Source organism: Chroicocephalus ridibundus, chromosome 6, assembly GCF_963924245.1.
Source record: "Chroicocephalus ridibundus chromosome 6, bChrRid1.1, whole genome shotgun sequence".
NCBI lineage: Eukaryota > Metazoa > Chordata > Aves > Charadriiformes > Laridae > Chroicocephalus > Chroicocephalus ridibundus.
In genome coordinates, this window is record NC_086289.1 from 27820079 (window position 1) to 27846631 (window position 26553).

Here is a 26553-nt window from a genome sequence, read left to right on the forward strand (position 1 = left end):
TTGACAGGTGTTATTTCCACGGTCTTTTGTTTTCTGTATTTGTTGTAATAAATGCCTGTTTGCTTCAACTTTTATGTTTTAGCAGTATTGTATTTTGCAAGAGTATTTTATTTAAAAGCACAGTGAGGAAGGATTGTGATAGATGTTAGAGCTGGGAGATACAGAAATCTTGAAGGACAATCAGTGATCTCTTATTGCAGAGCATGAAAATTTAATTAATTATCATAGAATAGATTCACAGCATGATTAAGTTTGGAAGGCACCTCAGGAGATCACCAAGTCTGACCTCCCGCTCAAAGCAGGACAAATATTGAGTTCAGGTCAGGTTTCCTAAGGCTTTGTCCAGGCAGATCTTGAATGCTTCCAAGCATGGATAAAAATTCCACAACCCATATTTCACACTAAACAAAATACTTTTACTAAGTGAGAAAACATAATTCACTTAATCTTCCGTTGCTCCTTTCTTATCAGTGAGAATGAGGAATTGATAAACTAGTGTGGTTTTGACCTGGTCATTCTCTGTCTACCTTATCTATAAATCAGCTTGTGGAGGGCTGGAAACCAGACATCACTTTTCCTCTCAAGAGGAATGCTCGCAGTATTCATTTCCAAGCTAAGCACTTAATTATGGTTTATCAGGAGTTTTACTGCAAACTAAGCAAATACCAAATTGTTGGTAAACAAGGTTCAGATTTAGACCAATGCAATACTCGGTCTGCTTCAAAGGAGTTTACAAAACTCTCCCAGTGACTTGCACAGGATTTGGATCTGGTCTGTTGTGTACAGTTTTTAAATAGAAATTATACACATTTAAGATTGTGAGTTGTATTATTAGTATGCAGATATACAATAGTAGAAACATAAGGTTGGGAGGTGCTTTGGGATGTTCTCTCACTTGTCTCTAGACAGGATCACCTGTGAAAACCCTGATGTATGTTTATCTATACTGTTCTGAAAGTCTTCCAATGATCAAGAGCCTTCCCATGCGCTTTATTTCAATGCCTCACAGTTAGAAAGAGCAGCCTAGTTGGAGTCCAGTGCTCTGGACTCATTAGCTGTGCATCTGGAAAACAAACTGTGCCCTTCATGCAAGGTTTTCTACATATTTGCAACTTATTAATATGTCTTTTTGTGGGAGAAAATAACACTGGTTCTTCAGGCTCTCAACAGAAGTCATGTTTCGGAGATGCCAAATTAATTTCTCTCCTTTCTAGTCTTCCCTGAATTACTGTGCTCAACCTGGATCCAGCTAAGGCTTTACCAATGCTGAAACCTTATTCAGTTGAAATGACAGGTATCTGTAAGGGTTTACATTTAAACAGCAGTCTTCTCCTGATATCCCCCTTGCTGTCAGTGGGCAACCGACTTGAATTTTTCTAGATAGTGAATATGCAAAGGTAATTGCAAAGTTGTAAAACCTCAATAAAACCTCAAATTCTGTGGTGGGTGATCCTCCAAAACCTGTCACACAGTCCACTGGTAACCATCGCACAGGACCTGAGATTCCACCCCAAGGTCACCGCAAAGACCAAGCAAGCATGCCCCCTTACAGTATTTGCCTTTATTGCATCTGTTTACATTGCATTTCCCACTGCAAAAAGAAGTTCGAACTCCTATCAGTAATAAAGACAGAACCACAGTAATAACAGCTTAGTGACGGTGCTGAAGGAGGAGTTTGGTTTTCGCTGGTCTTCCAGACTTTTGGGAATGTAATATCGAGTAGTGTGCTAGACAGGAAGGGGTCACAGACACGGGTCACTAGATATTTCTGTTTTCTTTTTCACTATCTAACTGCTCTTATTCTGGTTTGTTAGGGTTCAGTATCTTCTTTCCAAGCACCCAGTTAATCAAACAACTGGACATAAACGCCACATATTATAGCCACAGTTTTAAAACTAGTACTTTGGGAGCATGCTGTCAAAGCAGGGCTGTTTGGATCCCCTCTGCTCACATACAGCTGTCCAAGTTACTTGCCTCTCTGATAAATGGTTTAAAGCCATGACATGCACAGCTTATTCAGAATTTCCAAAACAGAGAGAAATGAGTATTTTCTGATGTTTCAGACTCTTAAACAGCTTACGCTTCCAGAGGTAAAATAGATGTGACAAAATTACAGCCCACCATACTTTTGTTACAAGATTTCTGCAAGTCTTCATAATGAAACTAGAAATGATCTGAGAAAATATATCCAGCTAAACTCAGAAACTCTGAGAAAACTTGGCAGGGCTAAGTTTAAGCATATGAGGAAGAAAAAACAAAACAAAACAAACCCCAACCCTGCAATAAATTTTGTACTATATTTGATATCGTGGTGTTATCAAAGTGGCTGCATGTGGTAAAAAACTAATTTAAAAAAATCTTAGTCAAGTCTGAATCATCTAAAATAATTTTATGCAGGTTCTGAGTGGAAAAATATGCGTAAATGAAAATAGTATGTTGTGTATAAACAAAACTATTCAGCGTCTCAAATTGTTCCAGTATGTCGTAAGGTGGAAGGTTTGTATGTGTGTAGGTATTTGCAGAATGAACACCTAAGAATTGCAACTTCTTACAGAGACATATTTACGTGAAGAAATATGCACTGTACAAAATGGGTTAATGTATCAAAATGTATTTCAAAGACAGAGAATGTAGGGGCTGGATATATATAGATTTGTTTTCTAGAGTGCCACGTGCAGTTTGAAAACAACTACATATAGTAGAGATTAATACCTTTTTCCTCCTTGTAATACAGGTGTACAGGTTCTCGGTCGGTACCGGACTTATTAAAATCAGTGCTATTGCACCAGAGATGAATTTAACTGTCACTTTCTTTTATTATATGTCCCATATTTTCATCTTAATCTCTGTAAGAGGAATACTAATTTTAGTGATTCAAATACTGCTTCATTCATATCAGGGACTGCACAGTCAGGCCTCTAATAACTCTCTAAGCCAACAGAATTGAAGCATAAACAAGAGACACCTGTACAGCACCATATCAAATGCCAGCAAGTATACTCTGATCAAAAACTATGGTGGAGCCTGCAAAATGGAGCCATACAGGGTTTTAGATTCCTGAGGGACTGGAGAGCTTGACCCCTCATCCTACAACTGAGTAAGAATACTGATATTTCACTCAGTTCAATGGAGAACATACATGTTTATTTGGAAGCCGTCACCCGATATCCAAAAGACTACTGTAAAATGTAGCAACTGTCAAAAATTATTATTTTCAGAGTGAATGTTAAGATTTTTCAAAGTCTACGATCCCCTTTCATTCCAGAGCTCTCTGAAACATCATCTTCCACTTAAAAAAGAAAAATAAATTTCAAGAGGTTTGTGTTTGTTTTGCCTTTTGTTTTGCCTTTTTTTTTTAAATTAAGATCTCTAAGCCAAAACCCAGAAAGGTAACATCTTTCCATCTTAGCCAGCCTTCAGTACCTGGAGGAAGCACAGCTGTGGACTCCTTGCATTTTGCAGACATGTGAGATCCTTGCACAACCATAAGGCACAAGACAAACCAGATTAATGCTTCAGACATGAGAGTCACTGCAATCTTGCAGCCAAAGAGCTGCCTGCTGAGCCAACTCTGCTGCCAAAGATCTACTATATCTGACCACAGGGAGGGACAGCTTCAGGGCAGCATGATCTGGCAGACCAAGTTATGGACTGAGAAGAAAGGACTACACTCAGCTTGACACTGATTTCTTCCACATCCTGCATGAAACCACAGAAGCAAATCTATGCAAACTCAAGCAGCCATAGTAATTACCTGCTACTCCCATTGACCTGAATATGTGTTCTCAAGGTGCTTTGGTCATACAGGATCTGTTTCAAAGATCAATGTTAGCAATGGAAAGACTCCTGCTGTTGGCCTCGTTAATATGGATCACGCCATACACTTCATTCACACATCTAAAAATGCAGGGGAAAATGAGGCTAATATTGTTTCCCATACATGCATATACATTTGTGGTAGTATGTCTGTACTTCTGCAAGCACACATGTGCATTTTATTCTATGAATATAGGGCAAAATTGGGAAAAACATTGTGTAACAGTTCTATATCTCCCAGGGACTGAATGTAAATAGTTGTAATGCACCGGGGATTTGACTGCAGAACGGTGATATTTGCCTGTTGTGGTTTTTTTCCCCACCATCTCCATGATGTGTGAGAGTTCCTTGCCTGTGTAGAAATTTACAGGAATTGTCAGGGAGATTTTTGCAGAGAGCTTGGCCCTAGCACAGGGATCAGAGCAGTCTCCTTGTTCAGCATTCAGAAGAACATTGCTGGAGCCATGTATTTTTTGAGTGACTAGGCCTGCACATATTTTCACAAAAGGATTTGACAGCACTTGAATAAAGTTAGGACAGAGAGACAAGTAGATGGAACTGGTGCTAGGCAGGAACGCAAGGTAGAGCAGTTTGGAAACACTGAATAGAGAGATGCTTTGCTGGAGCTCTGAACTTGGACCTCTACAAGTACAAACTTTGTTGCTGCCTTTGCTGTTAATCCATTACTGCCCAAATTAACAAGAGGAAATGATCTACGCAATAAATGAGGTCTAGGATCTGCGTCTACATATTTTCTTCCCAAAGACAATTTTGAACCATGGCAAAAGTTCAATCACTCAGCAACTTCTTAGGACCCGAACTAGGTGCTTTATTCACAAATGTCCATGTATACTGTATCCAACACCCTACCCCACTGTCCTGTACTTTCTGCATATTAAACTTGTGTAATAGCTCTGAGTTTAGGGTGACGACATCATGGAAGGGTGGTAATGTCAATAACATCCCTATACTGTAAAGGAGCAAGATTCATTTTGTATAGGCCGTGCATAGTACAAACTATCCCACTGTTTCTATTTTGTAGGATTTAAAAATATAGACTACAGTGATAATGGATTAAAACAGACACTGTAACTTTTTTTAAAAGGTCTTCTATGAGTTCCTACTTCTGCTAGATAAATAAATGTCATAAAGAATCATGTATTTTAACTATTACTGGTACAGATTTCATCATTATTTGCCCTGGCAGGGGAAAGAAAACCTATGGTTATGCATATGCAAGATGTATACTAGCATAGTACCTTCGAGTACACAAATAAGTAAACAAAGTTTTCACAGATCTATATTCGTATATATTTATATATCATGCAACTAACCACTATTAAAAAAGACAGGAGAAGTACTCTCATTCCTCACCTTCCTTGCTATTTAAAGAGAAATATTTTGTATGTTTGATGGCACTGTCAATGATAATTTAAGAGTGCCACTATATTAAGTGTAAAAGCACTGCTTTTAACGTTTATTCTCTAGACATTTTTCAGTTTGTTCCAGTCAATGAGAGTTCGGTATGTGAAAGAACATCAGAGAGGTATGAGTAAGATGTTAGCATCTAAGCCACTGAAACTCAAAAATTAGTTCAGAGAAAATGTACGTATGTTATAAAGATGACACTAAAGCTAGAAAGTGCTGTGTTTTTTATAGACGTAATAATTGCAACAAACAGTTTTTGCAAATGTAGGCAAATTGGAAATGATGACTTGCAGTCACTGCTCTCATTTCTGGTAGTTTCTAAAACAGAAAATACACTTTCTATCCCTACCCATGGCACAAACTATGTGCTAAAATAATAGAAGTTTGCTAAATTTCATTTCAATTTCCAAACATAATTTTGGACAGGATGTTGGACAAACTGCAGATACCTGAGGTACTCAAATACTAAAGCTGGCCTTTTTTGTTTATAACTATTAAAGATATTTTTGTTTATAATTATTAAAGATATAAATCTGAACAGATATGTGTATTTTCATCAGTATGGTATACCATCAACTTTTACAGCAACAGAAAAAGAACACGCATCTTTACAGTGTTTGTAACAAGCAGAATTAGGGAAGGATATAAAGCCTCAAAGTTGTTACACAATTTCTTTGTTATGCAGGAAAAACTACATAAAACACACCATTTAAAAATCTGTTTCTTATTAGGCAGTTACATAAAAAGAAAATAAAAATACCGTATGATTTACTGATATGCATTAAGTCCAAATCAGATTAGTTTATCTCTTTTCTCTATCCAAATTTAAGTACTTTAAAAATGCATAGCTACGGCCCTTTTTGGGTAGGATTTGCAAAATAACTTTCATTTTGACAGCACTAGACAAACTAAGCATCAAAATCTAAGCTATTAAGAAGTGCATATAATGTTCAGATCAAGAAATCGGAAGTGCTTAAGTTTCTGTGAACACTTAGGTCTGCTCTTTTTCAAAAAAGCACATGCTGACTGGACCATGAAATGCTTGTGTTTTAAATCTCCAATAAAGCAGAACTAATTTTATATCACCTGTTCCTTAAGTAACATAAACTTTGATCTGTAGAAACAGCAAAAGGCATTGATGAGATCTGTTCTGGGATGCCATACGTACCCGTAGTCATGTATGCACGAGGAGATGAAAAGGACAAGAGGACAGCCATGAGAAGGTTTGGGGAATAAAGACTCTATCTACGTTTTGTGAGGAGACTGAGAAAACCTGGCTTGGTTAGTCCTACAGAATGAATGCTGAGAGAGGATATGATTGCAGTCTATTAATAAAACCCCAAGATAAACACCGGGGAGGGAGAAGAGTTATTTCAGTGGAAGACAATGTTGGCAGGAGAACAAATGACTATGAAGTGGCCATGAGTTACATTTGTCCTGGAAATCGGAAGATTTCTAATGTGGAGAGGACTGAAGTTCTGCAACAGTTGCAGTAGCGAGGGCAAAATACTGAAATACTTCCCAACTAAAACTTGATCAGTTTATGAGAGGGACTGTATGATATGGCTGACTGTAACTGTAGAAGACGGCATTTAGTGAGCAAGCAGATGCCTCCCTGTCCTGTGTTCCTTCACTCATTACTTACTAGCTCATAGGCCAGCCACAGAGTTCACTCTGTAGGAAGTCTTTTTCCTGGTTCGCAGAGAAATTGAAGACATTACTAGCGAATTCTTAAAAAAATTACATAGGACGTGCAATTTAAGTAAATTAAATCTTCCTACAGAAATCTTGATTTGTTTGCATCCCCTGGATTTCTGTGGAGATGTCTTCAATTTTCATTAACTGGTCTTTAATCTCTAGTGCCTCAAACTGTAAAAGCACCTATGAAATAAATAACGCGTTTCTGCTCCAACTCTGTCACGTTCACTTGGGACTGTCTGCGTGAGCTGCAGCACGCACATATTGATCGTCGGGGGACCTGTTGCATTCATTTGGTTTGTTACGCAGCACGGCACGGCCATCTCCCATAGTTCAGCACTCTGTTTCTCTCTGCCCCATATTTAGATATTTAGTAGTCGTAGTTCTAATCCCCTTGTTAAGTAATGTATGCTATTACATGGTCCTATCTCTACATTTTGCTGTAACATGCTAAACTAAGCATGTTAATACTCCGGTTATACAACCCGGAGTATTTTTCACCTCCTAGCAAGGAAAATTTCATAAATTTGTCCTAAAGAAAATTGCCTTACTCAACGTATATTGAAATAATATAAAGTAAAAATATTTTCAAGTGCCACACCCAAGATGGCAAAAGTACTTTAATTCCACAGTTGTCATTAGAATTAATGAAAGATATACAGCTAAAGTCCATGAAGAAAACAGTTTAGTCTATGCATAACAGCAGGGGGAATACACTCAGCTAAAGTTCATCTGACATTAGACTTGATTTCATGCTGACCCCGTTCAGCTGGCAGATGCTTTTCCACCTGTGTTTTGGCTTATATATGTCTGACACCGTCAACAGCAAACCAGCTGTAGTTGGTTCTATGCAGATTAATTCTGCTAAAAGTCACACATTTAGTGGGTAGGAGGTTAAAGCCATAGTGAAGTGGTCGCCAGTAATGTCCACATCTGTATTTCTAGAGTATTGGCAGCACTTTAATTTCCTTGGGACTCTACATAGAATATATTTGGAGTTGTGAAAGTTTAAGCCAGCAGCACGCCTGCACCCAGCTGAAACTTGAGAGGATGGAGAAACCTCGCACACTGTGGCTTGGAGCCTCAGAAGAAAAATACTGCAGATCGGTGAGTGGTTTTAGTGCACACCGGTTTATACCTCTTTTTTAAGGAAATAAATATTGCCAGTTTCGCTACTACAACAAAGTTCTGAGAGTCCAAGAACACTACCTTTGCCAAGTATAGCAAACAGCTTCTGTGAGACAGAAGACATTTTGCAGTAGATATGCTCGGAGCTGGTGTTAGTGCAACACTGATTCAAAGTCCTCATCCAGTGTAACAGTTTCTTCTCCTTTGGCATATGTAACATGTTATATCTTTATTAATTTGGCCATTGCCAAACTGACTATACAGTGTGCTGCCTGAAAACATACTTTACATAATCTCTGTGATAGAAAATTACATTGTAGCCATTCTTAAAGTTTCCAAAATCTACTACCACTTGCCTAGATTAATATCTTTTGTAACTCTTTTTAGGCAAATGAAACAGATTTTTTCCATCAGCATTGTGATAAAGAATAGATTAAAAGAACACATGGCTAGGTTGGCACTTTGTCAAGATATTTCTTCAGTGCTACTCACTCTAAACAACCGTTTCAGTCAAATTCATGTTACTAAATCAAGGAATGGTGAAAACTTTCATGACAATTTTTCCAGAATATTGTATATTTCTTACCTGTGGGCAGTCTTTGATGTAGTGTCCCTTGTTAAAGCAGAGGTGGCACAGGTAGTTAGGAGGTGGCCTCTTGCTGGGTTTTCTGGCTTCTGAAGAAAGGGATAGGTCAGAGAAATGCTCAGTGAGGGAGCTCAACCCATCCACAATGTTATTAAGGGAGCCATAAGGTGATGCGCTCTTGTACAGACTGCTGCTCAGAGCCTGCAAAGAAAAGAAAAAAACTGCATGAAACATAGTACTGTATTAAGGATTGTTCTATGACTGATCTGAGTAGAAGGATAAAAATAGCAGAAGAAAAATGTGATTTTTTTTTTTTTTTTATTTATTCATTAAGAATATGGCTACATATTTGAGGAGAGCAATACACAGTCCATTAATAAAGAGGTTTCGTGAAGGCAATGCAATGGAGCTGGTCACCCCACTGCTGAGGAAACTTTTGAGCTTGCCACGGTTCACTTAGTCCAACCTTTCCACTGGGCAACAACTGCTTTCTTGTGTTTGATCACACCGCATTCATGGTACGGTTAGAATATGCAGGCAAAAAGCTGAAAGAACAACCCACATAAGGGAACGTTTTGTGTCCAGTACTACTTACAGGAACAATACTGAAGTCAGGGAAAGGGAAAGAATATCAAGAAAAATGTGAAGTAATTTTTAATTTCAAATCTGGTTAATGAGACAGTCAACATAGAGTCCCACGTTCAAACAATAACAAGAACCATTCAGATCTACATCTGTCTTGGATTTTCTAAGGGGAAACCTGCTGTGATTTAAACACTTCCTGATAAACAGTAAATACCTAGGGTTTGTACTTCACCTCAATAGGATCTTCACTCTCTCAATCTGCAAATCAAAATCAGGAGCTCCTAATTTGCCATTCAGTAGTTTTAGAACAGCAGGAAACCCATAATCACCTAAATAGCTAATCTCCCTAATGGAGATAGCAAGGATTCATTCACTTTAATGTGTTAAGGCTCAAAAGAAACTGTGTAGTAGGAGTTTAAAAAGTAAATAATAACTTTTTTTAAAAAAATTACACGGTAATGAATCACTATAGAAACAAGGCCAACTATTGACAGTCCTCTCCACCCTGAAATGCTGGTACACATTTCACAGGGTGTTTCTATATTAGGTCTGATACACCTCACAATAATCGATGCTCATGTCATTCTCCTGGCATAAGAGAATTACCGCTGGCTTATGGGAAAGTGAGGTAATAAGAGGTCTGCACCTCTGGGGAGACCTTGGTTTTGAGTGCTATTAAATACAAGTATTTCAATGGAGTCTTTATCTATGTCATATACGTTTTCAGATGTTTATATGTTATATACATATTGAAGACATGCACTGAAATCGATTTAGTTTGTGAAATAAATCTGAAATGGAATCACATTTATCTCAGAGATCTCAAACATTCAGGATGACTGCACAGTGAGCGCGTTTTCTGGGTAACAGTCACATAGCAAAAGAATCATATGGAAGCTCTGGGCACAATTACCTGGATGAGCCTCAACTATCACTGAATCCCATCCCACTGCAGATAGTGTATATTGTAATTAAAAATTCAGCCTAAGTGGCAGGCCACCACCATATAGATAATCCCCTTCATCCACCCTCACTATAGTCAAACACAACGTGCCGAGCTCCACTGACCCTTCTTAGAACCTGAACCTGGTGCCTGGCAGCAGGATCAATTCAAAGGGCCACAGGGTAGAGTCTGATCCCACAGGGGACTTCACACATGTCCTGCCACTGAAACGCCCATCGTTTTACCCCCAGCAGGGCATAGTTCTGTCCTGGTGCAAGATGTTATGGCTGCTGCGAGGAGAATCAGCCACTTTGTTTCACTGGTTACACCCATACATTTTAAAAGGGAAAGCTATTTCAAAAACTAACGAAAAGGTTTTAGCTGCTTTAGTCATCAAGCAACCAAAGATACCTCCAACAGTCACTGGAATTTGTTTTCTAGGATTTATTGGACACTATTGGAATGAGAAATTCTTGGCATCAGATCGTTAAAAGGAAGGGGAAGTGCTATGGATGCCAAAATAGTATTAATTAAGGGTCTTCAAGAAGTTCTTGTCTCCCTAGGAGCCACTTTCTCTTACATACAGTTGGAATAATGCAAAATCTTTCTTTTTAAGAGCCTCTCTTGCCAAGAGATTCTTAAAGTACTTATACCCATCGGTAACTTTGCAAATTCCCTATTATCTGATTTTTATAGACGAGTGGGTGTATGGACACACAGAATGTGTGAAATCACAAAGTCTTTGCCCATTGCCAAAATCTGGAACATCCCCTGGGGATGTAGAATATATAATTCCTGCCCATCAGGAGGCTGCTATTTCTGCCCCCAGGGCCAACCCAGTGACAAAAGAAAACATACCTATCTGCTGCCTTCAGTGGGCTTTGAATTGGACATATGGCTCACAGTGGTGACTGTTTTCTTTTCCACATATCTTTTACACTGAGTTATTGCCCCCATTATAAGGGAGGAATTTGGCACCACAACTGGATATTATGCAATTCGCTCCTCCACCAGCCCCTCTTGGCACATTTCAGGTCAAAACAGAAACGTTAAGGGTTGCAGTGACCATGATTTTGCCCACTCTGTCAGCAAACCCTTACAAACTTTTGTTTGTTTCAACCACGGCAGCCAGAAGCCATGTCAAAGGCCAGGATCCCATCAGACTGTGGGCTGTACTGACACTAAATCATAATCTCAGCAGCCACCAAAGGCTCTGTGGCTGAAGCATGACACATGGCTCTGAAAGTGGCCACCTGGTTCAGCTGGCAGGGCATTTGTGCCAAAGTTGGACACGCCAAAACATCCCATCTACACACACCACCATGAAACATTTCCCTATAATCACCTTGAGGCCCAGTGTTAAAAAAGGAAAAGACACAATTATAACATCCCAGAAGATGACAGTAAAGGAGAAGATTGGACATTGCCAACGTTATTGGTGCCTCAAAAAAATATGAATTCGTTAAGGAAAATTCCTAGACAAACCCAAGATGCAGCCCATTGCTCCTGGTATAGAGTCAGGGAAACCGCTTCAGCAGCTCCTGCTAATCTGACCTGGAAAACGGTCTTAAATCAGTTTAACTCTGAGTCAATGTGAAAAACACATCAATCTGGCCCTTGCTATAAAGAGCACCAGCACAAACGGAACTATATCCTGCTAGCTGTGGAAATCTCCAGTTCCTCAGAAGGAGATGAGGAAAAAAGCCGTTCCAAAAAGCCAAGTTATATAATAAGGCTGGTGGTGGGAAAATTCATCGTGACCCCCAGAATCAAACAGGAATGGTCTCAGATAAACAACAGTAGAAAGGAGAATAAGAGAGGAAGAGGGAAATGCATTCTGACTCATTCTGGTCTGGAGTGTATTGGTAACACATCTGGGAGGTGGCACGGATTCCGCTCCTCTGATTAATTCCACCAAAAGCAATGACTGCTTGATGCTCACAGTGTGCCACTAGCAAAGCCAACCTACTTCTTTAAAAAGCAGACAACAAAAAATACCTCTCAAATGGACTCTCATTTTGAGCTATAACAGGATAGAAAGGATTTAGCAGTGAAGGGGTTAGTGCTCTCAAGAAGCCAAAAGACCACACTGCGTGTCCTAATTACAAGGCTCATCAGGCCAGCTGCAATGAATTCAGGATTTCCTTATCTTGCTGCACTGGGAGGATGGGGGACCTCGTGGTAAAGCTTAGAAACTAGCTTGGTGGCAAGCTTGAGCTGATAATGTAAGTTTGTTTGTTTGTTTTTTTCTTCCTATGAAACTTGTTTACTTAGTTGAATGTGAACCAAATTGAAAATCTGGTGGTGTACTTTCCAAAGGTAACCTCTCAGCTCAGTAGGTCTTTAAACTGTATCTGTTGGTGGTGTGGCGAAGTGAGGCTTCCTTTGTTTGCTAAGTGTTTCCAGTTAAAGGGCACGTAATCTGTAAGGTTGCAGTGTGGTCCTTTGTAAAAGAGGCAGCTATTGTCTTCTATAGCTCCATTACTCTAATTTCCAGTTGGGTAACATACGTGACTCAAGAGTTCCAGCATCTAACTCACCTCTAAGAAACTCCCTAGTTACGTGAATAATCTGGCAACTGCTCTTGATTCCCTTGGCTGGTCCCTGCCTTTCAGAAACAGCTTTTGGGACTGATGTGCCAAGAAATGGTTAAGGAAACACTGAAACAGAATTTATCTCTTCAGCTTCTTTTTTAGCAATGGTATAATGTTGAAAATAAAGACAATGTACTGTTAGGAATATGCAATGAAACATTTGAACAAACAGGTGGTAAACCTTACTTTCCAAATTTCCCACTGCCACAGATACTGCTTTAGCTGTAAAGGTATTTTTTTAACAGGGAGCAGAAAGCACAGATAGCATGATAGCATCCCAGTTATGACAACATTTAATTTTGCCTAAATGTGATAGGATTACCTATCTTCCACAACAGCTGATATTGATAAGCAATGACAACCTGTTTATGTGGGAATGCCATCTTATTATTAAGACTTATAGGCCTTCAGAAGCAAAGCTTTTAGGCGCGAGACTGGAAATGTAGAGGCGTATCTGGAAAATTCAGTTTTTGCCCTAAATTCAGTTTGTGGGTACTGGACCCTTAAGGCAGTGATAAAGGGGTACAGATCCACGAGTTACCTGAAGCTAGAATGACCTGTGCTGGTTGAAGAGGTTGATAGGCTGCATCTGGCCAGTACATTGGTTTGGTGCTCTTGGGGTCATTTGTTTTTTTTTTAATTTAAAAACTATACTCTGAAAAAACATTCCTCTCCCCCGCCAAAGAAAAAAAACAAACAAACAAACTGGAGCCCCTACATGACATTGTACCAGTTAAAACAGAGGAGAAAAAGAAATATTTAAACCAACCAAACGAGCATGAAGAAAATGCAACTTCTTGCCCTTTTTCAAGTCATCTGCCATTCAACTGCAAAAGCTAAAACTGGATAGGAGAAGCCATGTAATGCTCTCAAACTGTTGGATTCTGTGTATAGCATTCCTCACTATATGACATATCTGTCATGGTTTGGGCCTTCTCTGTTCCTGCTAGTTAAGGGATTTAACATTGAAGCTGGCAGGGGTGACTATTCCACCTTGGCAGGATAATTTCGTTTGGATATGCCATTGTTATTGTGACTATCCCACCTAAAAGCCAGTGGGTTAACATTTAAAAAAAAAAAAAAGGCAAAACAAACAAAAAAATCCCTTAACAGTCTAATACTAAAAAATTCTTCCCTATTTACAGCTGTTTAAAATTATCTCTAAAAGACTTGTGAAAGAACCTGCCCAAGTGATAAGTTAGTATGATTTGTGCTGGTGGTTCTCTCCATGCTCATTTTAATTGCACATACTGCAGTGAGGTCCTGTAACTTTTCAATATTCCTGTAACATAGTCCAGTCATCAACTCTTCCACTACATGAAATAGTCTGTAATTGAAAAGCAATGAGCAAAGAATTTTTGATTACTTATTTTTGCTTTAGTATGTTGCCAACCTAATAAAGCAAATAAAAATAAAGCAGTCTTAACTTCCAGAGTTAAGTTTAAGTCATCATGGCTGTTTGAAGTTTGTTGGAAAAAGGAGTTGGGTTGCCCTATCATCAGTGTGGAAAAAGTAAGGTTTTCATATACTGTAAATTATAAACATTCTCCAGTCTGTGAAGCCTGTATGATGGCAACCAGACTACCCATGCTAATTATTAGCCCTGCACTGAAATGTCAAAAGGTGCTTAAGTTATCAGCTTGGACTTTCATGAAGATAAGAAGCGAGTACAACCCCGTGCAGCGCCATGGATAAAAGAGTAGGATAGACAAGTCATTGCCCTCACTTAGTTGCTCTTTTCATGTTGGTGGAGAGGTAAAACTGAAGCTATCCAAACAGTAATTCAGTGGTTTGTACATGCTAATATACAAAACTTAACCTGAGGGCCCATATCTGTCTTCTCTGCTAGAGCCCCAACACTTGCTTCTGACATGGGATTTATCTGTGGGGCCAGGCAACATGTGTGAAAGCTCAACAGTTACACCTGAAGACGATCACGCGTGGAGAAGAGCGCTTCAAATCTCTGACTTTTCTGTGCTTCAGCTCTTCATAGGTGGTCAAAACAGTTCCCTGGTTTTGTCCCCAAAGAAATGTCCAATGCAGAATCAATGTTTATAGCCAACCCCAAAGCTTTCTGAAAACAGAGGGATTAAATGAAAATACTGTCATAAATTTAGTTGTATTAATTTGAGCCAGAAGAAACAGAGAAGTTTAATTACAAAGGGTGAACTGGAAAACCTCAAAAACTGCTCCTGTATAGCTTTAGCTCCTCTGATAAATTATAGATGCTTTTATAGAAAACAGTTTAAGAGTTTACTCAGTAACATTTTATCATTGGACAACCGCAAGCATAGCTCATCATTCTGTGAAGAAAATGTTTGTCTGGAGGAAGAAAAAAAAAACAAAACTCAGGCTTCTGTTTCCTTCTGAAGTCAATGTTTAAGTTAGCTGTCAAAAAATCTGGTCTTTGGGCTGCCTTTAGTAAAATGTGAATTACTCAATTTCCTCATCTAAAAACAGCCTTAATTAATACATTCCTGGATAGTTAGATTAGCCAAGTATACCTTAATTCATCTTTCTTCTGTAGAGGGTTTTAGATAAGGACATGCTTACACTGCTAACGCTAATGCCTACTTTAAATATTTTCAGATAGATGGACTTGCCTTTTGCAGAAACAGTATCTTAAGGGGACAACTATGAATGCAGCATGACTTGCCAATAGTTGTGAAGTGAGTCGATGGTAGGGAGATGAATCTTTAATCCAGCAGATGGATCTATCTAATCTAGTTATTCCAGATCTGACAGCTCGTCTGGTTGTGGCTTCTCAGGTTGTAACTGCTCATCACTGCTGAGACTCTGCACAGCAAGGGTGAAGAGCAATGCATGCCACCATCTCACCTTGCTTTAAATCCACTGATCTTTTAACATTTTCAGCCAAAGCTTTCAATGAATTTCACAGATCTTTTGATCTAAAAAAAAAAAGCTGCTCCCCATCTACTACATAGTGGTACAGAAATAATGAAACACTGACAGTCAAGGAGTTGCTCAGTCACCATCTTCAGGCTTGCTGGAGCTCAGATAAGCCTCTTAGCTCTCTGCCGGTAGCGTGATCCTCCTTATTTCAGCCTCAGGGAAAGGTTTGCTGTGGATGTCAGCAAGGACACTTGTTTTACACAACGTATGCGGACCTCACAAAAAGCCTTTAATGGCAGATGTGGAAAGGTGGGAAAGGAGAGGATAGAGATTTCCTCTGGTCAGAGGTGCACGGTCTTGGAGGAACTTTCTAAATCTTGCACCAAGCTCTGCAGGGACCCTTTTCATCTGCTGAATGCTAAACAACTGCCCACTTATGTTAAAGAGAACCTCTAACACGCGAGCACTATATTAGGGACAAGGGAGACCATTCACGTTGCAAATTACTTTAACACATCCCCAACAGGAGCTTTCCTTTCTGGGGCTGTCCCTTGGCTGCCTGCAGCTGAATCTCCCCCAGGCTGCAGACCGCCAACCTCCCTGACCTTTCTGAGGGAGGGCCTCCATCCACCACATACCTCCATGGCACTGTCTCCTCCTCACATTGCCGAAATACAAGCCTGTTTTGTGGAGACAGGGCTCTCGGACGAGGAGGAGGTTGTGAAGGTTGTACAGCACAAAGTGAGGGGAGAAACGGATGGACATGTTTTGACCCCTGCGCTTTCTGTTAACATCGCTGTTTCCTGCAGGAAATCTTGTCTCAATCTGACCTGCAGTTTGAAAAACAAGAGTCGAGTTTCCTCTCATTTGGTGGGTCTTTTGACACTCCAAACGCAAGAAAAATAACACACGGAAATAGATATGTGCCTGTTCAAGACACACTTAGGAAAGCATTTACCTCCTGTGCAGCTCTTGCGTGATGAAAGGTTTTGCTAAGAAATGTCCATTTTGGGTTAAATAGAACTTCAAGTCTGAGACAGTTTTGTTTATATCGCTTACATTCAGTAATGCCTTCTTGGCACAGAAACCTCTGCGATGGCTGCCAAAGTTTAAAAGAGGCAAAGCTAAGGTCGCCGTCAGAGGTAGAAACAATACATCATCTGCCCAGAACGGGCCCCTTACAATGCGCCTAGGGCCTCAGCTCCTGCACTCATGGGAAGACAAAAACTTTTATTAAATTGAATATAGTTGGGTAAAATAAATTATTTCCATGTACTAAATGACAGGCTGGAATTTAATTTTGTGACTCCATCTTTTAGATCGTTTTAACTACATTTAAAGCCACCCTCCTAATCAGTTGTGATGCAGCACTGCTTGAAGTGTGATCTGAGCAAGTAAACCTAAAACTTCACAATCTGCTTCAGATAAATTATGAAATAACAATTGAGCAATCTGGTTTCCAAGCAGACTTAAGGAATTATTTTTTTTCCAGGTTGGCTCTGTTTAGAGGAATGAATCTATTACTCTATTAATTTCAGTTGCAACGTATATTGGAGAAGGATGTTATAAGATCACCCCTGTATTTCAAGGACCACTGATGCTTAAACCCTCTTAAGAGCTCTTACTGATCCCCCATTTTCAGGATGCAATGACTGTACAACAGTTCCTTTGCTTTCTGTTCAACCGCAGGTACCCACAGCCCTAATGATTACACGCAAATAGTTGCACAGCAGGCTGGCTTACTGTGAAAAAAATACAGGCCCCAACTCCCCTGCTACAATTGCAACCAAGTGTAGAAACCTGGAACCCCCTAGGTTGGCGAGAGAAACCTATGGGAGCAAGATGATCCCTTTAAAATGTTTGCTTGGTTGGCAGTTAGCTGGATGAGGTGTAAATATAGATTTCCAGATTCCTGTGATCCTTCTAAGGTATTGCACTTGTGTTCATTCAAAAGAGACACCAAATCCTGCCATGTGCCGTGAGTAGGTGTGGATGGTCGTTTAATACAGCAGGAATGTATTTCTGCTTTGGATATGAGAGAAGGAGGTCTCATACCATGAGGATATTTGCTTATCTTCAAAATAAATCTGTAGAAACACAAAATGTATTCCCTAAGATACAGGTTTGGAAGACCAGGCAGCAGCTCTCCTACCAGCAGCAGCTGAAAGAGCTAAGAAAAAGGGCCTACAAAAGGCTCCTTAAAATTCCTCTTAGTCAAAGCATTGGACTTGTTAGTATTTGCTTACACCAAAACACATGACAGAAAGTAATGGGCTAGGCTTGTGATATGTTCAAACTTAAAAACCACCAAAACTCCCAACAGCTGTACTGGCCTGGCTAGACAAGGACACAGGCCAGACCTCGTAACCCTGCATTTATTCTGCTTTCCTCAAGTGAATCTGTCCATAATTTTAGGTTCTACTTTTAGTCGATCACAGATTGTTTGTAACGTTTCTGCAAATAAAAAACAACCTGTAGGAAAAACGAAGCAATCTAAACTGTGACACTTCTGAAACACTGTCTATCTGAATTATGTCAGCATTACTGTAAGTTTGAATAGCTTTGTAAAACTTAATTGGTTCCTTTGATCTACTATAACTTCTCTGGAACCCAGACAGAACCTAAGTAAACTGCCGTGAAGCAAAGACTTATATTCTTCCCATTTAATTTAATCATTTCATTGTGGCTTTTGAAAAGAGGAAGAAGGGCAATTCAGGAGAGCAGCAAAATGGGCATCAGGCTGCTGGCAATTTTCCTGGGGAAAAGAAACTGAGGAGAGGTATAAATATTAAGTGTTAGATTTCACAAAACCATTCAGAAGCTTTAAGGTGATACCTGGTATCACTTTTTAGGCAGCATTTATATGTATGCATCTTTGGATAACAGAACACACTTGCTTTTGTTTCTATGCAAATACATATTATCAGTATTGTATGATTTTTGTCTTTGTAATATCTGTGCCTGCACCTTTCTGCAACTGCAGCTGTGTCATTGTTTTTCATGCTGCTTAATGTAGCATGGAAAAGATCCTCCGGTCTTAGATTTAAATATTGCTTAAATCAGGTGCCAGAATCCTTTTACGGCCCACTTAAACTCTGAACTAGAAAACTTTTCCTTGCATTAATCCTCACCTAGTGACTGTCAATAATCTGATCTTTTCTTCTAATTGTTTTTTTACTTAAAGTAACAGGACCCTTGGTAAAAGTTATTTGCTATCTATCTCCTACAATGCCACAAAATCCCCCAAACAAACAGCAACAACAACAACAAAAGGGCAGGGGGAGGGGGAAGGAGAGGGGGATTGGCTTTTGGATAAAAGCAGTTTTGTACACCTCTTGGTTATCCATTCATTCCATACGCTTCATAAATGAATATACTGGTTCAAGTCAGACTTGATTGTCTGACCATTTGTGCAGTTCAATGGAGAAGGATCTTCCTTTTCTGTTCTGAATAACTGAGCCTGTCTGCAGAGCAAAAGAGGAGGGGATGAAAAATCATTACCCAACACGCAGTTACATCACCCCTTTGTTTGGGTGCCTTGGGATGGAAGACACTGTAAACGCTGTAAAATAACTGAAAGCTGTGTGTATAAAACAGAACTGTAACAAGAACTCTACATGCTTTTTGCATCCAATTATGGGTTGGGTTTTTTTTATTGTGTATTGCCTGGCAAGTTTTCCAAGGCATGGATGTATTTGTGAGACAGACAGTGAATGGTAGTGCTCCTCTCAATGAGGAGTGTGCATAAATACAGTCACAAGTGATTTAAAAGTTGGCAATAACTTTCAACTAATCAGGAAGAATACATATAATTGGTGTGTCTTCTATTGCTAGCTTTTTTTCTTTTACCGATCAAAAAATAAATCAATGGTAAAGCAGAAAGCCTCTCTTCTGGAAGACTTGATTTAGGTCCAGCAATTAATACTTTAGCTCTTGCCAGCTTTACAAACACGGGTCAGCCTTTTATGTGACACTAAGTAGCTGCAGAAGAGTATGGTGGATAATACTTTTGTTGCCATGAACTAAAGCCCAGCTGTAAATCGTGTTTTTGAACTAGTTAGAGCCAGAGGTAGCGCAGGTGCACTGCAGAGCCAGAGCAGCATTTGCTTCAGATGTGGGAGGATAAGGAAGCAACAGAAGACACTCCAGCTGTTGGAGTAACTTCAACACATCTTCACCACTTCTTCTTACTTTTGGGAGCTTTCTGCTGTTCTTACTCAGGTAAGGAAGCCCAAGTAAAAGCACATAACTCTATTTAGAGTACTTGCTTAAGAGAAACAAGTTTGGCTCTTGTGTACCCCCTTCTGCAATCAAATTGCTATTAGGTAATTCAGCCTCAGTGTAAATAAGAAGAGGGGTATCTACCATATGCAATACAGTGCACTTAAAAAATTAAAAAAAAAAAAAAAAAAGAAAAAAATTAATCCTGGAGAGTAGAGAAGTCTAAAGCAATATCTAGGGGATACAAACAGAAGAGTGCAATTTGTATGACAACTTGAATTTCACACTTCTCATACAAAATACAGATCTTATTTTCAGACTCCACTTCGTATAGTATATTCACATATAGATTTTTCTTCCTTGGCAAAAGAGGGTGTTTTTCAAAGACAGTAGCAGCAAAGTAGGAGGCCATGGCTGCAGAAATAAGAACGGGGGGGGGGGGGGGGGGGGAGACTTAAAAACCTGAAATTTTGCATTTTAAAGCATACATCCAACTGGAATTCGAAACAGAGTAGTTGTAAACTCAAATACCTGTAATAGGATCTGAGACTCTGAGCTCACAATAGAGAGTGGGCTGCAAAAGCTGCACTTTGTGTGCTGAGGCAATACCATCCAAAGGGCTCTAGAGCTGGCTGTGTGGGAGGACGGAGGAGGCTGATGCCACCAAGATCCCCAAATGCATACTGCCTCCTGACTAACAGAGATTCAGCTCCCTGGAATCTCTTACAAGGACCAATGCAAGAACTGACATTTAACTTCCTGAAAAACAGTTCGAAAGGAGTTGACTGGCACTGATAAGGGCACTGAAATGATAGTGCTTACATGAAGAATAGCGAGAACAATGAAGATAAGGAAATAAATCAAATATAGTCACAATTATTAAAGGATATCTTCATGTACGGCAGGCAACCTGTACACTGCACCACTCTGACTGGCAATAACTATGCTTAAATAAGAGGAGATAATACTGCGGTGGTTTAGCCAGCAAGTGTGAGGCAAGAAGTCCTGACAGCCGTGCTGAGCACATTAAGCACTCTGTGGATCAGAAATAAGGCTCTGTGTTAGAATAACTAATAATTTTCCAGAAGTGAAGGGAATCAGGAATGTTTTGGAGAATATCAGCAATTTCTGCTAATCTGCATCCCTGTATTTGCTCTAGGACTGTACTGGTTGTGAGCAGCCTCTTACAAGGTGTTTTGTGCTCTCTTTTAATCATGGCTGTTCTCAGAGATATGACAATTTAGTGGGTCGATGGCCTGATCTTGTATGGCAATCCCTGTTCTGATACTATACTATGAGAATGGTGAAACAGGTTTTTTTTAATGTTGTAATCATCATCCAAATTAATTCACCTAGGCTAAATAATAGAACTTTTTTCATTAAGTATGAGGCTAGTGTGTATTCCTCTAATTCTATGGAAGACAGATGGAAAACAAGTTTTTCTGATATAAAATGTATCTTCTGTAGAAATGCCAAGTTCCTTCCATATGTTTTTGTGCTTGACAGTGTTTCATGGGATTTTGTCATTGTTGTTAATATACGAATGTCACTGTCATACTAACTTTTTTTGTTTGGGAAGCTGCCTGATAAGCTGTGTCTATGCCAGTGTTGCAGACCTGCTTCTGTTTCACAGGGGTCTGAATGTTATTTTCCACAGTACGCTCTCTAAACCTTAATTCCGCAAATTTTCCTTTCCGATTGAGGAATATGCACCTAACTGCAGCAAACTGAACTAGCTCATACTCTCTCATTGCCAATTAGTTCCTCTCTTGCCTATAAAGACTGGTCCTGGAAGGCCCTGAGTCAGAAACGTGAATTACTTTTTCAAAAAAAGTGATTATTTTCTAATCTAGTATATGTAGATATTTGTGCTTAAATAAGATCTGGTTTAGGTCTGGGAAGTGGCTGACATAGAGGTTTCTGGAAGGAATTCCCCTCTTGGAAAGACACGGAGAGTATTGCACATGGGCAAAGAATTCATTAGGACGCAAGCTCCTTCTCGTGTGTAAATATTGGCTAGCGCCAGAATTAGCACTCTATGTTCAAAGAAACAAGTTTGATGATTATAATATGGTAATTTCTAGTTACTGGTTGCTGACTCTTCTTGGCCAAAGTCGGCAATTCATCTGGTAGGATGCCTACTGTGAGTATAGAAAAATACCATATGACTCTCTTTCACCCTTATTCTAGGTTTCTCAATTATACCACTCAATGACACAAAGCCACAGTTACCTGGCTGTGTCTCAAACACATTAAATCCCATGTAACCAGCCCCACAACAAAACCTCAAATACTTGGCTCTAACGGATGGTGTTATAATGAGGGTGGAGCTCAGTTCAATAGCCAATTTAATGCATCTTAATGTTCTAACATGCTCTCGTTTCATATCTAGGACAATAAATGCTGCAGTAAAGTTTTATTTAAAGCAGGTCTGTTTTGCAAAATGAGTCTTGCATATGGAACAAAACACTCATTGTCGCTTTACCGTTTAAACCTTTATTATTGCTTTTTTTTTTCTCCTGGTACAATGGGCTTTTATGCACCAAACAGCTGTGTTCATCATGTTTATTTAGAAGGCGTCCATTGTAGTGGAAAAAGTCTGGAGGACAAAAATCTTGGTGAAGTGCAAGACTACTCTGTGGGTGCTGGCACTTTTATTTTTTTTTCTGTCCAGTTCCTTTGGTCAGCATGCAAGTCACATACACAGGCACTGCCATGCAGACTTGCAAGCCCTGTATAATAGCAACTTTTCACAAGTGCTGCCTCTTATTCCAAGCGTTCTCCTCCAGAAATTTTCAATTCCAAGGCAACATACAGGACGCGTGACTATTTTACTCCCTATGATCCTATCGTTTCTCAATTTGTTGCTATTTTGGCCCCTCATTAGGTCACTTTCTAAATATTGTGTGCAGCTATGTGTCAATCATTGTCACAGCTCGGCTCCAGGCTAAGCCAACCCAGGACAAAACTGGAAGGAAAAAAAAAAGCCAACCAAAGCAAGCACTGTGTAGAAAACAGTCAACAGTTTAACTGTGGAAAGCTATGTGTTGTTCCAAAGATAGCATAAGCCCACTTGATGCAAAAGCAGCATACGGTACTAATGGTCCCCAAAATAATTTTACGCAGTTGAAACACGTAGTGTATACCCAATGGCATCTGCAAATAAACAGATGTTAGAATCTCAGGAATTAAGAGCATGACATTGTAGGAAACTCTGGGGTGACTCCTGCCAAAAAAACAGTCTAGTTTCCAGTTTCTGGAAAGAACGGAGCATCTAACATATTGACAGAACTTTTTTTGAGTAACAGTTATCTGTAACACCTTCTAAACCTTTGAATGAACACTGCTGTATAAGCAGGCAACGTTATCCTGGGGAACTAAAGGGTTCCCTCCTTTTTTGGGGGCATATCCAGCAGGTCAGATGCATTCCCATGCCATATGAGACAGCTGTGCCCCCTTCCCTCTTTTCGGGTTATCCTGTAGTCACACGTAGTTCAGGTAAATATTGGAAACATAGAAGTGCCTCTAGCAGCCGCATAGTCAATGCTATTGTCACAGGCTGGAAAATGAACTGGAACAAACTAACATGCTTGATCTTTTAAAAATATTTTTATATCTGCATAGAATGAAATGGCTTCTTATTTCCTGAATGGTGAATGCTCTAGGCTTTCTATAGAGATGGCATTTTCAGCTGTTGTCTTTCATGCGCCTTGGGAAACTGTAATGAGGTTAAAAAGAGCAGTAAAAAGTTGCATCCATACAGTTCATGGATGATAGTAATCCATGCAGAAATACATCTGAAGTGACTGCTGGAACCTGAAAGTGGCACGGCCAGGGGAGGCTGCGAAGGTGCTGACTGCTCGGAGCTGGAGCTGAAGCAGGGGCTGGGGAAGGCCTGGCATACTGGAGAAATGATTTTCCAGAAGAAAGGAGAAAACGGTTTGGGGGGGGGGGGGGGGAACAAAGAAAGAAAGAAATGTGAGCCAAGTGGAAAGGGAGAGAGTGTGACAAAAGGATTAGCTCCTACTTGCAAACAGTACAGTAGGAGCAGAAAATGAACTCGGAGGGAACTTTAAGGAAAAGAAAACTGTTTCTCAGAGACTGTTTCAAAGGCTTCCTGGATGCAGCCTCCGTTTACTTGTTTTTTCCTTTTTCTCCCAAGAAGAAAAAGGACCCGCTGTGAGCAGAATGTATCCTGACTCAAACAAACGCAGACCTGAATGGAGTCCCAGTCTGGAGAGAGTCCATGTAGGCCAAACCCCTGGAGTCTTATCGCTACCTGGGCACCACAAAGCTTGTAAGCTAAGCAGAGAGGGGCAAAATCTACAATTTGTAATCAACAGGTAGGTAGCTGGAAGTTTAAATTCTACTGCCTGTTGGTCCTTTAGCAAAATCAGTGTGCTTGTTAAGTCTGCATATTTTTAAACCGGGTATGTTATGTTGTGCTTAATGAGGCAGGGTACATCAGGCTGAATGGATTTTGAACTATATACTTTCAAAAATAGTGTCTGTTTTTGAGATGGGATGCGTTTTGTGAAATTCTTAAGGAAGAAAGGATTTCTAATTAAGGAAAAAAGAATGTGTATATATAAGTCTGGCACTTAACTGTTAACAGCTATAATACTAGAGCAGTTGTGGAATTTGATTTGTTTTTAATTAACAACCCCATAGCTTTGCTGACAGAACAGAAGTGTGTATTTTGTCCGAGAATACTTTTTAAACCTATGCTTTAATACAAATGGCGCAGGGAGGACTGTGAAATGCCATTCTGTAGGAAGTGCCAGAGTGGGTCGGATGCATATTCCGTCTAACCCCCACCAAATGGAGCCACCGTTGAATGTCTGTGGCAAGAGCCCCCATGGTTGGGAGTAATGACATTGTTGGATATTTTCTGGAGGGGCTGCGGTGCGTGAGGTGCCACCTCGCAGTGTCTCCACACATGTGAAGTCCCTCCAGTGCTGAAGTGCTTGACCTCAACAACTTCCTGTGACAGGGAGTTCCACAGTGAATTGTCTTCACATACCCTAGGTTTTTTAGCTTCCTTCCCTTTGGTTTCTTTTAGCCTTGCTCTGGCGTTACGAAACGTGCACAGAACTCCTTTTCTTCGCTCTGCTTTTGTCACACTCCTGTTTACATCTCTTCAACATTGCCAGCCACCGGCTCCCTCTTAAGCTATACATATTCTTTATACCAACCTCTTTAAATATGACTTTAAAAAACACTTTTTTTTTTTTGGCGTGTCCTCCTCGCACCCCTGGCACCGTCCCGGCCGCGTAATCGGGGTAACCATTTACCAGACTGTCAACACGGGCGGTGGGGAGGAAGGAGGCGGTGGGAGCCTTCGCCAATGCGGCGACGGCGACCGTCCGCAGACGGGCCTTCGTCGCCGGAGCCGAGAGACCGGAGAGAGCGTCCCGCCGGCGGGCTCCGTCCCGGCTTGTCGAGGCCGGGGTGGGGGGGAACCCGCCACGGCATCATGGCGCTTGGGGGGGTGGGTGGGAGGGGATGGCGGTGGTGTTGCAGCGGACTCACCTCGCTCCGCTGGAGCTGGAAGAAGCTGTTGAGATAGCTGGAGCTGAGCGAAGAGCCCAGCTCCGGGGTGCTCTTGGTGTAGCCGAGGTCGGGGTGCTGGGAAGAGGAGGGCTCGGGTCTGAAGGCATCGAAGGCGCTGGCCTGGTGGGTGTCTTGCAGCGAGAGATAGACCCAGTTGAGGAGCTGGGCGGGCTGGTAGACGGACGCGGCGCTGGTGTCGATGGCTGACAACAAGCTCATCTTTCCCCCGGGGCTCTGCCGGCGGCTCTCCCCGCGGTGCCGCTCCCCGCGCTCCGGCTTTCCCCTCCCTGCCCCGGGGTGCTTCCTCCTCGCCGCCCTCCGGAGGAGGAGAGGAGAGGACGGGCCGGGCCGGGGGCTCTCTGCCGGGCCCCACGCCGCTCTCGCTCCCCCTAAGGCCGGCGGCGCCCGCCCAGCCCCAGCGCTCCGCGCAGCACGGGCATCGCTGCTGCCGCCGCCCGCGGGCTCCGCAGGAAACTTTCTGCGCTCTCTTTCCCTTTCTCCTCCTACTACTCCTCCTCCTCCACCCTCCCCGCCCGGCCGGTGCCTGCCCCGCTATCTGTCTTTATTCCCACTCCGGCAGGCAGCGGCGGGGAGGGGCTGCCGGCGCTCCGGCAGCCGCGGCGCCGCGCCCCCCCCGAGGCCTCCCGCCCTCCCCGGGGCTGCGGGGGCGTCCCGCCGCCGCTCTGCTCCGCCCCCGCCCTGCCCGGCCCCGGCTCTGTGTAGTGTAGCTCTGTGTGTGTGTATTTCTCTGTGTGTGTGTGTATTTGTGTGTGTTGACCGGCGGAGGTCCCCAGGCCGCTGGCCGGGGGTGTCCCCTGGGCCGCTGGCGACTTGCCCGCCTGGTTTGCGCGCCGGCCCGCTCGCTCCCCGGCCTTCCTTTTCCTCCTTCCTGACGAATTTTTTTTTTTTTTTAATGATTTTTTTTTTTAATACGCCAAACACGCGCAAAAGCCTTTCCGAGGGCTGCTTGCCCGGCCCCCTCGGGGTTGTTTTTAACTCCGCAAGTTTCGCCCGGGGATCTCGTCAGCCCGCCCGCCCCTTCTTCACTCTCATTTCTGTTCCTCCCCGCTGCTGGGAGCTCATCGCAATCTGAGGTTCATTCTCCTTAAATCTCTGTCAGAGCTCCAGGTCTAAGAGGCTTGCTCGGT

General features: G+C 41.4%; 1 protein-coding gene across 1 annotated transcript in view; it reads right to left on the minus strand.

Annotated features, from left to right (window-relative positions):
• The window catches only part of ZCCHC24 (zinc finger CCHC-type containing 24), a 115921-nt gene extending 89969 nt beyond the window's left edge, over positions 1–25952 (minus strand). Inside the window, exons 1-2 of the mRNA XM_063338597.1 lie at positions 25385–25952; positions 8657–8857 (exon numbers count right to left, since the gene is read on the minus strand). Of these exons, the coding sequence (XP_063194667.1) occupies positions 8657–8857; positions 25385–25624 (441 nt within the window). The 5' untranslated portion in view covers positions 25625–25952. The remainder of the gene's footprint in view (positions 1–8656; positions 8858–25384) is intronic.
• Between the last annotated feature and the right edge of the window lie 601 nt (positions 25953–26553).